Genomic DNA, 16,032 nt, shown 5'->3' on the forward strand with positions numbered 1-16,032 from the left:
ATGAAATACTAAAACACAATTAAAACAAATGTGAATAGCATTTTTGGTTATAATACAAATTAAAAGAACTTCTCTAAAGCTCACAGAAGTGAATAAAAAGACTCCCATTGACTTCAATAGACTTTAAATAAGACCATAAGCACTGCCTCCAAATATGTATTTCAACTGTACTGAATGGGAGTTTTGGCTGAATTAGTAACTGGAGCCAATATGCTTAAAAATTAACAGCCAAAAATTATCCGTAAGTGGCAGCTTTAATTGGTGAATCTCTGTTGATGTCAGTGGAATTACTCCTTATTGACATTGGTATAAAGGCATAACTGTCCTCCCACTGAAATCAATGATCAAATTAATGTAGTATTAAAGAGAATCAGGCCCTCATTGTTCAAAGTAGACTAGGCTAATTTGAACATAACTAATAAATGTTACATACTATCCTTATTAATATAATGAAACACTAGAGTATGAAATCTTACTATTTGTCCATGTTTTAATATCTAGCTAATATGATTGAAGGCAAGGGAGACCTGGTATAACTTATGCATTGCTTCTAGTCAAATCCAATTTCTACAGGCAAACTTGGTATGATTATGTAACAGTTTAGTGGCAGTTGCATCATTTTCAGACAGATTCTGTGGATTATTGTTCTCAAAATGTTAAATTGTCTGTGTCTAAAATTGTTTATATAAAGCAACACTCCATAGGGACCTCTCTCCAAGCAAGTCTTTTGCTTTAGCTAACTTGAAAAATAAATTCTTTCAGATAACAAAATCAAACTAAAACATTTTTAAATGTTTAATCAGTACATATTCAGAGTGTCTCTGTGTGTGTAGAAACCCTGAAAACTAGATTTTGTAGTGTTCATTTCACATAGGTAAATTTCACACCTTAAGAATGCCATTCATAATTTTCTATCTCTGTAGTTTCATAACACAGACTACCTTTATATTTCAGCTTTGTGAGATTAAAAAGAAGGTGAAATGTTACCTTAGTCTCAGGCATTTCAGATCATCTCGTGTAACGTAGCAGAGAACATCCATTAATGTGTAGTCTTCTGCCAAAAACTTGGGGGGAGGGAAAAAAGTCCTAATTGAAAGTTAGGCTACTTTTGTCAGATATATCCATTTATTCTAAGATTTATATATAATATAGCAGGGATCGGCAACCTCTGGCACACGGCTCGCCAGGGTAAGCACCCTGTCGGGCCGGGCCAGTTTGTTTACCTGCCACGTTTGCAGGTTCGGCTGCTCGTGGCTCCCACTGGCTGCAGTTCGCCATCCCAGGCCAATGGGAGTGGCGGGAAGCCGCAGCCAGCACATCCCTTCCCTGCGCCGCTTCCCGCCGCCCCCATTGGCCTGGGACGGCAAACCGTGGCCAATGGGAGCCGCGGTCAGCTGAACCTGCCAATGTGGCAGGTGAACAAACTGGCCCGGCCCGCCAGGGTGCTTACCCTGGCGAACTACGTGCCAGAGGTTGCCGACCCCTGTAATTTAGGGACATGAGCCTGCATTCCTTATGTACCCAAAACTCCCTTAAATCAAATTCTGAGTGCAGAAGGAATACAGGACTGGTCCAAAATATGGTAACTGTGTTGCCAATAAAGGGTTTGATGCTATTGTTTTGTTTATGTGTAGCTTTTGTCTAGCTTATGTTTTGTAAATACAATGAAAATACCTCATCTTTATACGGGATGTTGAATGTTTGCATGTCACAGAGTATATATGTTTGAATTGATCCTAATTCTGTAGTTCAGATTCTTTTGTCTTGTTTTGTTAATAGGCAATTCTATAGAGCACACTATAGCTGAGTACCTCAGACTTTAATTAATTAATTCTAAACACTCCTAGGGATAGGGAAGTTGGGAGGTAGGTTGGTATAAATATCCCATTTCACCAATGGGGAAAGAAACACACAGAGAAGTTAAGGCCTTTGTTTTCAAAAGTGACCTCTGCACTTCACGTGCTTCAATTTTTGTGTGATTAACTTTAAAACACCATGGGCCTGCTCCTCAAAAGGGGCTAATCAGCCACAGGTCTTCACTGAAGTCAGCTGAAGTTCTAGAATGCTCAATCTCTCTAAGGCTCTGTCTTCACTACAAAATAAGTGTATATGTTTTCATATCAAGATAGCTAGTTCAATGTAAAATCCTAGTGGAGACAAGGCACAGGTACCGGTAAATTTTATTTTGATGTATCTAGTCAAAGTCAACCCCCACTGCTCCTGAAGTTTACAAGCAGGCTTTACTGCAATCAACAGGAGTTGCTGGAAGAGGTGCAAAGATGCTTAGGAATTAGGAAGCCAATCAAAATGTTTTTAGTTAACTGGAAAATGTGTTTTATTGTATCAAGCTAGTTCAGGGGTGGGCAAACTATGGCCCGCGGGCCAGATCCGGCCTGCCAGCTGTTTTAAGATGGCCCTCAAGCCCCGCCCTGACGCTCAAGCCTGGGAGCAGGGACAGGGGCCGCTCCACGCAGCTCCCAGAAGCAGCGGCATGGCCCCGCTCCTGCTCCTATGTGTAGGGGCAGCCAGGGGGCTCCGCTCTGCACGCTGCCCCCACCCAAGCGCCGTCCCCGCAGCTCCCATTGGCTGGAATCTGCGGCCAATGGGAGCTGCACGGGTGGTGCCAGTGGCTGGGGCAGCGTGCAGAGCTGCCTGGCTGTGGCTCCGCGTAAGAGCCAGAGTGGGGACATGGCCGCTGCTTTCAGGAGCTACTTGAGGTAAGCACTGCCTGGAGCCTGCACCCTTGAGCCTCTCTCTGCACTCCTACCCCCTGCCCCAGCCCTGATCCCCCTCCCTCCCTCCAAACCCCTCAGTCGCAGCCCGGAGCCCGCACCCCCAACTCCTCATCCCCAGCCCCACCCCAGAGCCCACACCCCCAGTCAGAGCCCTCACCTCCCCCCCGCACCCTACTCCCCATCCTGGAGCCCCCTCCTGCATCCTGAACTCCTCATTTCTGACCCCACCCTGGAGCCCGCACCCCCAACCAGAGCCCACACCCCAACCCCAATTTTCTGAGCATTCATGGCCCACCATACAGTTTCTATTCCCAGATGTGGCCCTCGGGCCAAAAAGTTTGTCCATCCCTCAGCTAACTACATGAATTAAAAGCAAGAATAGACTTTTTATGATGGTCTTTCTATTCTTCACCCTTCCCTTGTCCCTCCACCCCCAATCTCATCTCCTTCAAAAGGTGTACAAATCATTTCAAGGTTTTTGCTGGTATAGAAATAATTCCAAGGTTTTTGCTGTTTTTTTCTGCACTAAGTCCTAGAAAAATGCACTGCTACTGTATCACACACATACCTAAAAAAAAATCTTTCCTACCCTATTTATAGTATCTTCATCAGCTCCATGAACTCTAAGCCAGTTTATGAGATCAGAGTCTTCAACCCCTGTGCCAGAAGGATTAAGGTGACAGACAGACAGTCCAGGGATATCTAGATCAAATATTTAGAAAAAAAAAGTTAGGTCTTTTCAAAGTGTCCTTTTCACAATTTTAAACAGAGAAGCACTGTCTTCAGTGACCTTTCCTACTCTTTCCACAAAAATGGGACATGCAAGTGCCTCTACAGTGAAGGATAGAGAGATCAAATCCTGCAGTATTTACTCAGGTAATATTCCCTAATGTGCTCAGATGTAGTACTGTTTCAAAAGAGCACTACATTAAAGCACACTAGGGAACCTCTAATGCCAGGGTCTACACAGACCAATTAGTGAACAATGCATTAGTGCATTTTTGGAAATGACTTCCCCATAGTCTATACTATTGCTACATGTAGTCAAGCCCTTAGATGCGTGCAACCATTTCTGGTGTTTTGCTGGTGTCTCTTGGATAAATATGGATTTCTTTTTTTTTTAATTGGGGGTGTTTTATCAGTGTTTATTAGTTAAAACTAAAAATCAGAAGCCCAAGGTATAAGGCACTCTTATGCCAATACATCTGCATCTATACTTGGGTTGTAATAACTATCCTGGTATGATTTAAATTGGTAAAGTGGTACAATCTGTGTGTGTAGACAAGGCCTTAGACAAGACTTATACTGCCCTCAATGTGATTTTACCTGAGTAAGGCTTCAGGACCTGGAGCTGTACTATTTTTATAATCCCTGTTTTGCCAGGGTTTCCACTCTACTATAGAAATGCATTCCATGCTAAAATGTGCAAGGGCCTCCACCCCTACTACAAATAAGATTTCTATTGTTTGATTGATTTTTAAAGCTTTTGCAGTAGTCTCTCTCTCTCAAGTATGGCTCTTTTCCCTTGAAAGTGGGACATGATCCTCTAAGTCCCTCACAGGTCTCTACTGATCCCTCCTTTATTTTTTCCATTTATTGTTCTCTTCCTCAGTGCCCATGTGAGGAGCACATAGTTTTTTGACAGCAAAGATCTGGACTCTTCACTTCTGAATCAACCAGTAAAGTTGCTGCACCTCTTCAAGGGAGTGAACATGATAACTTAATGAATCCGTATGCTGCAGTTAAGAAACAAAAGGTGAAATCCTGGCCTCATGGAAACCAATAGCAAAATTCCAACTGATTTCAACATGACCAGGATTTCATTCAAAATTACTAGATAAATTACGCACAATGCTATTCTAGAACTCCGGCCCTTCAGCTCCAAAAACATCTAGCTTCTTCAGCTAAAATAATTCTCGAATACCTGGTGTTGGTAATAGGTTTTACACATACACACACACCCACACCCTCCTTCCTTCCCTCCCTCCCTAGTAATGTATAACCACAGATCAATAGTATGATTTGAGTTATACAACACTTGCTTTTACTGTGGATATAGAAACAAATGAAGTAACTTATTTCTACAGCATACTTGCTTGATTCTACAAAGTCCTGGCTAGGAGAAATGTGGTGAAAGACCTTTACTGATATTGGGCCAATGAAATACAAAAGTTTGGCTGCCACAGCCTTCTTTTGTAGTTGCTGTGTGGAACAGTTTCTTTTGAAATCTCTACTCACTCACCTACTCGCTGTGACCTAAGCTTCAGGTTTTTGATCTCTTGATCCTTTTCTTCTATAGCTTGATGCAAAAGGGCGTGAAATTCTCTCTCCTTCTGCACTAACTCTTCCAGTAGCCTGCAGGGGGAAAAAAACATGGATTTTTAAAATTTAATTTTATGTTTTCAACCCTAATACACATGTAAAAATATAAATATCCAGTATTCTAGTTCTAGAGTTTGGACCTTTCAACAAAACTAGTTTGAAGCATTCATAGCAAATAGGAGCTGCACAGAAACTTTCAGTGAAGCTTCAGCAACTCAGCATTCCTACTTAACTGAGTCTGGTTCTTAAAGAAAAAAATAAACAAAGCAATTGGGTAGTGTGTTCAGCTATGGAGGAAGGAGTGTCATCGAGGTCAAAACCATTAATGGACATAGCGCTAAGTTGTGTCTTTAAGACATTACCCTTCATAAGGCGCAGGGCAGCTATACCTACCCCAGCAGGAGCTCCTGAAAGCACGGCATTAAAGGTAGATGCAGCTGGAGTGTGGCCACAGCTATACTTCTTGAAAGGGTGTAGCACACATTCCCTTCCAATGGGAGCAGTCCCTCCCTGCCCTCTTTGTAGAGTACAACATTGCTGTAAATTTTAGCCTAGATCAGTCCTTGCACTCAAAGTCCAGAGACTGGCTTTGTCCCCAGTCCTCAGTAGGTTTAAAGGGTTGGTGGTCACCTCCCTGCATCTTCTCCTAAATCTTAATCTTTTAGGATAAGATCTGTTTATTTTAGAGAGGATTGACTAAGTGGTGTCATGATGAATCATGTAAAATTAATATCTACAGAAGGTCAATTAATGCTTCTATTTAACCTCTCTCATAATACAAACACAAAGGGAAACCCAAAGGAAGTCAAAGGCAACAAAGTTAAAACTGATAGAAGGAAATAACTAACACCAGTCACCGTTAATCTGTGGAACTCATTTGGGCAATATATTGTTACAGCAAAGAGCTTAGTAAAATTTAAAAAATAAGACATCTGAACACTACACAGTTACAATAGATAGGATGCAAAGAATATAAATTATACTTTAGAGCATAAACCTACTCCACTAACTCCCTGAAGTTAGGAAGCAACTTTCCCCAAACTTGCCCTTGGAAATGTTAGTGTATAATTGTCTATTATAGGGGTTTTACATCTTTCTCCAAAGCATTTGGTGCAGGCCCCTGTCAGATATGTGATAGTGGATTAGACGGACCATTGTTTTGATACTAACAGTACATATAGTTTATTCCTCACCCATTCATCTGTGTTGAAAAATGTATCCATGGTCATCTAAATAGTTTACTACTTTTTGCCTTGCAAATGACCGCCATATGCTGCTTATGCTAACAAAGCTTAAAGAAATATATTATTTAAGGGAAGTTTTCCATATAACTTATGGAAGGTAGTATTTTTGTATCTAATTATCATGACAAAGTTTTTGGTTTTGCATGTAAGAGCAGCATGTTGCTCACACCTTAATTTTTTAAAACAAAAACCAAAGAAACTAACAGTATATCTTCCATCCATTCTTAGAGTGAAAGGAATGAAACTTTATTCTGAATAGTAACATGTTGTTAGGATGCCACTCCCCATCAGAAACTTGGGCAGTAACATGTGACCGTCTCAACTAGTTTCATTTTAATTCATTCGCTTAATGGAGATTGCAGAGGTTTTTGTATGAGGACTTCTGAAGTATATTGTCATGGTATTATATATGGCAATCAGAATATGTCTTAACTATCTATTTATGTCAAGATGAATATATTATATTGTAATATGAGAACTCACAAACGACATTTACTCTAACAAGAAAATGCAGAGCACTTTAATGCGAACAGGTAATTCAAGTGATGCTGAGTTACTAAAAAGCTTCTCTTATCTAAAGACCTCAAATCAAGCTGAATCACATTGAGTTTCCTAATGTGCTTGGAAATGAAGTGTCATTGCCAAACATTTGAATTTAATCATCTGTATAAAGGATTATAAAGAATATTCCAGCACCACAAGATTTGTCCTATCAAGATACAGTGTATATACACATTTTAAAATGTACAGACATATTTTTCAATTAGTTCCTAAATCTGTATTTTCAGGCCTGTTTTTTTTTCATAAGGCCTTACTGTTCTCCATCTTCAACTATCTGAAAGAAAAATTTGTTTTTTAAAACAATTCAGCATCCTAGGGATCAATCCTGCTGTAGTGAATTCTGCATGCAAAACCAGACAAATGACAAGACTGGGCCCAGTTTAATTGTGCAGTGCCCCTGTTCAGCAGCTTGGATTTGTTCCCTGGGAATAACTATAAAAAGGAATAATGAGTTCTGCTTTTATGGAACCAAAATGTGTCATTTAACCATGAAGCATGAAAGGCAGGAATAGCAGAACCTTGGCAACAAGTTTAATAGTCAGTTTAAAACAGAGCACGCCTGAAAGCAAGATTTACACTCATTTTTGTCAGCAGTGTACTGAAGTGAATAAGCCTGAAATAAATTATATGGATTTTTCCAAGCTCAGAGTTACAAATTACTGTTTATCATCAATTAAATGTGAAATGCACTGTATTATGGATTATCACAGCTGTCAGATTTGGAGAAACTATTTTAGAGTAAAAGAAAAAAGCATCAATCATAACAAATACACTTGGATCCCTAGAAGTCTAGACTTACCTATTTGTCTCTAATTTTAGCCTTCCTAGTTGAACAGTCAGTGATCTATGAGCAGCCTGGGAATCGTGGGACACTGTAGAACTGAGTGTGCTCACACCTGAGGTAGCTATAGCATCTTCTATGACAATGCAAGGCCGTTGAATATTTTGATTCTGAGGCCGTTCATCATGATCTTCTTCAACTTCTATGTCATCCTGATCTGCTGTATCACTTTCAGATGCAAGACTAAAGTGTGGTCTCAGTTCTATTAGAAATAATGTTCATTATTAATAATCACAATAATAAAGTCATATTTAAATAATTATAGCTCATCCTAGAGTTTTGATTAAACCATGCCTGAAAAATTTGCAGCAAAAGGTTGTCATTGTGTTTCCAAAGGGTTTAAAAACAGCTTAAAAATGCTGCGATGGTTTAGTACATTTTAAACATTAGTTGGCTTCTGATGATCATTTACAATCTCCAAGCAGTAACAATCTGTACTTATTAATAGGATTCCAGATTTCGCTAGTATTTTTGTCATAAACCATGCAGAAATCCCAGAATTCACTGTGTGTGCCACATAAAGCAAACAAGGTGCAATACCTGCTCAAAGTTTGCAACATAACATGCTTGCATTCCTCTCGCACAAGGCCGCATTCAAAACATACTGAAGTCAATGGGAGTCTCTCTGTTAACTTCAATAGTCTTTCGATCAGACCCTTAAAACTAAAAAACTCCTCTAAACACACTATGTAATGGATTTTAATGTGAATAAAACAAAATTCTGTAGGCAAGTGATTTGGCTAAAGTGTTGGCTTCAAACATATGTCTCAAATCTTTTTTCTTTATTTTGCTTTTCAGATTTACAGTGACGTATTTGTTTAAAGCCAATGGACTTGGTTAAATACAGGACAGAATAAAAGTCAGATGTTAATTTTAAGTATTCTGATATATTCTGTTTTCCTTTTCTTCCTCTGTCAACATCACTCTAGCTTCTAATCGTTGTTTTATATTTATTCTTGTTTTCGCTCCGATTTTAAATGGCTCCCTGGGGTATTCATTCCGAAGGTTGTCACTATTTGTATGAAGCATATTTAGCTACTTTTTCCCCTTCTCTTTTATACTATTTATGTTTTGAAACAGAGCAATAGCTTTTGAGATTTATTTTTAATGACCACTATCGCACACGGTATTTTAGGTTAAAGCAACAGTACCTATTAATTCCACTACCACCACCTTGGATTTACATTATATCCATCATGCGATGGATGCAGTCTTACATCTTCTAAATGCTCACTGCAGCTGCACACGAGATTGAAGGCTTTAGGGATTTTTCTAAAATAATCCTCAAATCTCTTTCCTGGTCACTAAACTGGTGCACTTTCTGTACAACAAACATTTCCCTTCTTTATTCTTTCTCCTCAGCTTATAATTTTTCATATATGTGACCTGAACTACATTTTTCAAACTCTTAAATTACCATAAATTCTATACCTGGGGGCAGGGTTCCCATTCTTCCAAATTTAGCATTATCTGCAATTAGGATTATTTTACTTACCAAAACTATTACCCCCTAATGATAGATAATACTAACAAAGTGGAGTAGCACTGTTCATTTTCACTTGTCAGAAGTCAGTTCTGACTATTGTATTAAGAGGGAATGTACTCTGCCTCCTGTTCCTTCCTTTACAGTAACTACCAATTCTTATCAGTTATGCAAAACATGTACTCCATTAGGTCTGTGGTATTCTTCTACAGTGTATTAACAAAGTAATGTCAATTTGCAAATTCCATCGTTAGTGATACACATCCTTCCTTTCCTTCTTCAACTGAGACTGGTTACCTCTAAGCCTTTCCCCCCCCATATATTCTCCCATTTGAGTCTTAATTTTTTCAGGCATTCCCCCTAATTGCTGGCAAACTCAAAAGCAGATTTCCCACCTTCCCAAGGGGAGTTTGCCCAGGATCCCCTCCATTTTCTCACTCTTCACTTCCACATATTGCAGTATGCTCTTCCACAGCTGAGCTAAGGTAGATTTTGACATTCTAAGGCCTGGTCTACACTGCGCGGGTGTGGGTGTGTGTTTTGATCTACGCTGACGTACTTAGATCTACTTACCACGGTGTCTTCACTGTGGGAAGTCGATGGCTGACGGTCTCCCGTCAACTCCACCTGCACCTCTCGCCCTAGTGGAGTACTTGAGTCGATGGGAGAGCGCTCAGCGGTCGATTTATCACGTCTAGACTAGATGCGATAGATCGACCCCCTCTGGATCGATCGCTGCCCATCGATCCAGCAAGTAATGTAGACAATCCCTAAGCTTCCAAAGGCAATGAAACTATACTTGCCCCAAATTGAGGAAAGCAGATTAATCCTCCACCAGTAATCCAAATTGAATTTATTTATTTATTTATTTATTTACTGTGAAAATGTTTGGATTCCAGTTAAACTATTATGCTACACTAAAGGACAACAATTTATTAGTCTTGTAACCAAGATCTAATAACTCCTCCTCCTCCTCTTTGAATAGCTCCCAGTATGAAGTTTTTAGTTACAAATAAAGAATAAGCAGTAATAAAAACTCCTGTGGAATTTTCAGCACTCCAGTAAAACTAAAATCAGACATACAATGTAACTTGGAAGTATCAAATAAACAAGTTATTAGAAATTAGATTTTAACTGGCAAATGTTAATAAATATCCATTTCACCAACGCACACAAAATGATGAAAAAATATTTCTATAGATAATAATTGAAATGTACAGATAGGCAAAGTAAGAAATATGTTGCTTGAGAATTTAAGTTAAGAATATTTGCTTTTTATATTTTGACACATATTGACGATTTCTGTTTTAACAGCTTAACTTTTAAAATCTCAATGTCTCCTGCCATTAAATAATTATTGTCTGACCTCTGATTGTCTGCCCCCACATAATTTCCCAAAAACCTGAAAATGTAAAAAAAAAAAAAAAAAAGCTTAAAAATAAACATTGATATTTCTGTCAAAATTGATTTTAAAAAATCAAATTCTTCACAGCCTACTTATCATTTACACTGAAGATAGCTACGCAAAACAGGAAGGACCTTAAATGCTTAGGACTTTAGGATGGGAGTTTTCAAAAGCACGGAGTGGTGGCCTGACTCTTCTCCCATTGAAGTGAATTGGAATTGAGTTCAGTGGGAGCAGAATTTAGGTCAACACAGCACCATTAATACCAAGAAAAATGCACCATGCGTGGCAGTTAAGCTTGCAAAAAACATTTCAAAGAAACATTCACACTTCTCTAGTCACTTTGTCATTACTACAGACCTATGTTTCTCCCCAAAACCATATTTGTGATGTGTGAAATTTACCCCTGTAAAAATGACCCACACACAGGGCCAGCTCCAGCATTTTTGCCACCCCAAGCGGCAAAAATAAATAAATAAAAAGCCGCGATTGGCGGCACTTCCGCCGCCGCTTCATTTTTCGGCGGCAATTCGGTGAGGGACTGATGGACTCTGAGATGGACTGAGAGACTTTCCGCAGAAGAGCCGGACGTGCTGCCCCTTTCTGTTGGCCGCCTCAAGCACCTACTTGCTGCGCTGGTGCCTGGAGCTGGCCCTGCCCACACAGTAGGGCTCAAGTAGAATTTAAGTAGTCCAAAGGGCTTGTGGAATAGCGCTCTAAAAGGGCAATTTATACCCTATAGCAATTGCAAGGAAAATTGCCAGTCTCTACTAGCCACTTTTTATGCTGCAAATTTAGTACGCCCAATAAGAATGCACCTGCTGTACTGCTGAATGCAGCAGGTTCATTCTAAAGTTCCACTGTTTTCAATGGAGGAAAGCAGCATAGTGGGTGTGGCAAACTGGAAACAAATGGGTTAGCGTTTCTTTAACATGGAATCTTTCTCCTTGCCAACTCACACACAACAGAAGCCTACTAGCTGTAGCAGGGAAGAATGTCTGGCTACTACCCCTAGAGAGCATTTTTGGCCAGTGGAGCCACACAAGTTATTGTTACACTTCTTGGGTGGCCAACAGTCTGTACCTCAGAGCACATATTCAAAAGAGCTAAGTATGTTGGGTGCTGAGCTCTTTTGAGCTCTCTTTCATATCCAATGTGTGGATGCCGAGTACCTGAAAAATCTGGCCCTCTAAATGCACCAATAAGTCTACTACTGGTCACCCATTTGTCACTTATTATATTATGCATCCTGGAAAGGTGCGCTCCAAAATAGCTGGGACAACTCACCTATGAATACTTGGTTTGTGAAACAGCTAATGCATGTCAACAAAGACAAAAGGAGGTCATTGCAAGTTTCAAAAGCTTTCGTGAAGCATCATTATTACAGCACGATTAAAAACATTTCAAGCAATCAGAGATTAAATGTTTGCTGTGTCAGAGTGACTCACCGGGGATCAGAATAGTAATAGCAGTCTGCACAGCTTTTCGAATTATGCTGTCCAAGGCAAACATCCAGTGCGGCTTGATGTTGTGATTTCGTAAAACTTTATTGACCTGATGACAGAGAATGCAGTTCAGAAATCATTTTATCCCCAAAGCTGCACACAGCTGATAATATGATATTAAGCTCAGCTACACTGCATTAAAAACAGTGTTTTCCTTAAGTAACTTCATGGTGTCATTAGACAAGAAAATATAATAGCAGTGTTTCCAACTTTTGCAATATTGTTGCAAGTCTTGTGACATTTGTATTTTTCATAAAGTCTTAGCTCTTAGAGTCAAGTGGTTGCATGAGACTCTTAGCCTTCATTTTTAAACAGGTAAGATTTTAGCCCTCAGGGTTGTGGAGAAAAACTTAAAAATGTGAATCCTGAATGCTTCAGCACCACAGGGCAAATAAAAATAAACCTTTTAAAAAAACAAATCTCATGACTTTTAAGCCAATCTCGTGATTTTTTGGGGGGTGCTGACTCATGATTTTTGACTGCTTCAGTTGGGAAGACTGTAATACAGTTGTCTATTTTAAAATAAAGATGGGTGAACCCTCTTCAAAAAACAGTGTGAGGCTCTTCCCACTTAAATAAGAAAGTAGCAATTTAATACTAGTTTACTTAAATGGAATTTTGCTAATTCTTTTAATGCTTCTAGTCTGGTTTGGGAAGGAAAGAGGATGTGGGTTTTCTCTGAAATTTAAAAATATCTGTAACAAGTTAAAGATTATTTTAGATTCCTTTCCATTGCCTCTTTCCTCCTATTTTTTGGCCAAGCATAACCCTGCTGATTTAGAAGTGGTGGCTAATGAAATTATAGCCCCTTCCATATCTACTGGCCTGGTACTGTCCTATCTGCGTATTCCTGCAGTGTTGCCTTCAAAACTTAATTCTCAACTACACTCTTAGTTCTCTGTAACTTATCAAAATTATTTTTCTGAGGCTGTTCCTTTCAAACTCTCAAAGGGCTGGAAGTGAGCCGAGAAAGGAGACAGCAAGGGTATGATGGGGTGGTGGATTATTCAAAAAACTTTTGAAGGACACCTAGGCAAAGATGACAGCAACAGTAGCCACTAGGTTTCACAAGCTGGCTCTCGAACTAGGCCACCAGGGCTATACAGGAAAAGCTGACAGGTGAAACCAACAGCAGTAGGACATATAAGGGAGCAGGACTCAAAACTTTTCAGCAAGACAAATTAAATTACATTTAGAAGTTCATTCTAATAAAAATCCATAAATGCCTCAGAGAAAAATTTCCTCTGTAGAGACTAATAGGATATTTTCTGTGTCTTTTCCTCAGGTTTTATTTTGAAGGCACTTCATGAAAACAAGATCAGCTTATTTCTGTCTTCTGAAGGTTGTCATGATCTTCTTATAGGAAATAACAGTGATGTCACAAAGATGATGATGTCTTTTGGGGATGGACAGAAGTTCAAATGAAGATGTGTTCTATTATTGCCCAAAGACAACTGTAAAATCTGTTCTCATTTCTTTATTACAGTGCCCACTAGATGGCATTCTGTCATGTTGTAAGAGAATTGCTAGCAAGCTGAATGTACATCATAAGAAGAATGCTATGCTGCTGAATAAACCCAACCACAGGGTTCAGAAACCAGTCAGGCAAGGAGTTGAGCGCCTCCTGAGAGGTGTATTGATGTTATGAAAGTTGAGGCTGCTCAACACTTGCCTGGAAGTATTCAGCACCTTGCAAGATTGAGCCTTTAATGAGCACAAAGTTCAAGCTGTTTTCCACACTGAAGAGGCATGATGTGACTTTGTCAAGGAACACAAACATCCATAGTAGTATGACTAAGCACTTTAGAATACAAAGCAAAACTTTTTTTCCCCCAGTGCCTTGATCAGGATATCCTATCAGCCCTTATTATTATTATTACCCATGCGTCCTGAGAATAAAGGAGATAATTTTCCCCATTTTGAGCAATATCCTGATATCAGAGAAGAGTCTAATATCTCAATTTAAGCTGTTTTTCTGTGATAGAAGTCTGAGTCTACACAGCTCCCACTGACTTCAATGCTTTGTCTAGGTCCCCTACAACCCTGGGACCTGGATTCAAAAAGTTCCTGTTTTAACTATTTCCTGTTCCCAGGAAATGGAGGAGGCTTGTCCTAAAGTAAGCACTGTATTTGGAAGAGGAGGAAGTGACAGAAGAGAGGCCTGTGTCTGGGATGCTGAAATATCGTCATTGGGAGGACTGCCTTGTAACTGAATGATATATAATGGGACAAAAAACTCCTACCAAAAGAGTCACTGTGTGGAAACAAATGCTGACGTACCAGATACAGACATTAAGTGCCACCCATTCTGGTATCTCTAGAATGGTCCCTGTTCTCACACACATGCCCTGTTTTCTGTAATGTCAGTTTTCAGGATACTAAAATTGCAGAACTCTTTCTGATTGGGACCGCATAGCCAGCCAGATTCTTCTCCTAAAACATCCCAATTGCTGTAAATAGTGATTCTCGGCCATTTGCCTTCACCAATAAATTGCATGGTGATACAAAGCTGCTTCTATCTGAACTTCTACCTCAACCTCTGACTGCTGTCTAACTGCTTTGTTACCCTCCACCGGGAAAGAGAAATTCCCAATAAACCCCGGCTTCTTCACTGGGACTCTTCTTGGTAGGATCCCAGGACTATTTTGTTTAAAGCCTTCTGTTTACTTTCTTTTTATGGCCTCTTTAGCAGGCCAGCTCATCATCTTTTACCCAATGACAGATTTTAAAGAACTTCCTCAGGTCAGTGAGCTTTCAAGTCAAGATGTGAGTAATCTGCTAAATTTACTATGGGACTGAGTACAAGGTGGAACAGAAGATTGTATGAGCAAGGTGGTGTTCAAATTGGAAATAAGATAATGTACATGCATCTGGAGTTACCACGACCAATACCATGACAATAGAGAGGTAGCTGTTCTTCTGTACCCATTATTGTGCACATTAATGGAGTTCAAGTATTCTGAATTGTGCTATTTCATGCTTGTGACATCATTAGGCATTTTATACAAAGGGAATGAGTCAGGAGTGTACTGCAATTTATCAAACATTCAGAGATTTTTTTTCATTCAGTTCATATGATCATGGCTTAGATTTAAAGGGGCAAAAGGCCTCCTGCTTTGTATTGGATTAAATATCTGATATGGAAGCTTTGACTTTGTTGTGCATTATTAATGCTGCAGCCCGGGCTTGATCCATGACGTATTGCAAGACTAAACAGAACAGAAGGCAGGAGGAGGACATTCAAGGTGAAAAACTCCATGAGGGAGGCAGGAAACCTTCCTACAATTGCTTTATTTTCTATGCTGGCCTTCTGGGGAAGTGGTATACAATTCTGTGCTCACTTACACCCTGTACAAGACCAGGCAACCTTTTCAAATAGTCTCTTTACTTTTGGAGAGCCCTAGATTTAAAATGTTCATGGGGGCATCACCTTGAGGGCCCTTCTTTTGTCTTTATGTCATTTTAACCTCATGGATCCAACCAGGGCACAAAGTCAGACTCTCCCAATATCAGTTATTCAGCCCCGAATGAAACAAGATAACTTTTGCCCCTTTAAAATGAGTGTTAGCAGAGAATTTGTAATAACATTTAAAGCAGGCTCTGGGACAGCAATATTGCTTTTTAATAAGATGGCTATTTAAAGGGACTCCATTTCTGTGTCCTATTTATCATTGTGGGGATTGCCAGTATTACATTAGCTACTGGCATTTCATCATAGTTTGGGGTGAAGGTTTACAACTCAGATTTGGCCAAATATTGCTACTGGATCACTTGCATCGGGACAGGAATACAACGGCAATATTATAAACTAGGTATGGTTTAGTTTGTTGGGATTTTTTAAATGCATTAATTTCTTAGCTGAGTCAAGTCCAAGAGATCTGTATACATGCAGCACAATTTTGTATTTATTTACAAAAAAAGCCCAACCATTACATT

General features: G+C 39.6%; 1 protein-coding gene across 3 annotated transcripts in view; it reads right to left on the minus strand.

Moving 5' to 3' along the window:
* The window catches only part of MAP3K5 (mitogen-activated protein kinase kinase kinase 5), a 164,198-nt gene that overhangs the window by 882 nt on the left and 147,284 nt on the right, over positions 1-16,032 (minus strand). For 2 of the 3 annotated variants that reach the window (XM_045010034.1, XM_045010035.1), the window contains exons 25-29: positions 12,040-12,145; positions 7,662-7,905; positions 4,978-5,090; positions 3,325-3,437; positions 988-1,064 (exon numbers count right to left, since the gene is read on the minus strand). In XM_045010034.1, the coding sequence (XP_044865969.1) occupies positions 988-1,064; positions 3,325-3,437; positions 4,978-5,090; positions 7,662-7,905; positions 12,040-12,145 (653 nt within the window). Of the gene's footprint in view, positions 1-987; positions 1,065-3,303; positions 3,438-4,977; positions 5,091-7,661; positions 7,906-12,039; positions 12,146-16,032 lie in introns of those variants that run through there. The other variant, XM_045010036.1, reaches the window with a different exon arrangement.

Source organism: Mauremys mutica, chromosome 3 (assembly GCF_020497125.1).
Source record: "Mauremys mutica isolate MM-2020 ecotype Southern chromosome 3, ASM2049712v1, whole genome shotgun sequence".
NCBI classification, from domain to species: Eukaryota; Metazoa; Chordata; order Testudines; family Geoemydidae; genus Mauremys; species Mauremys mutica.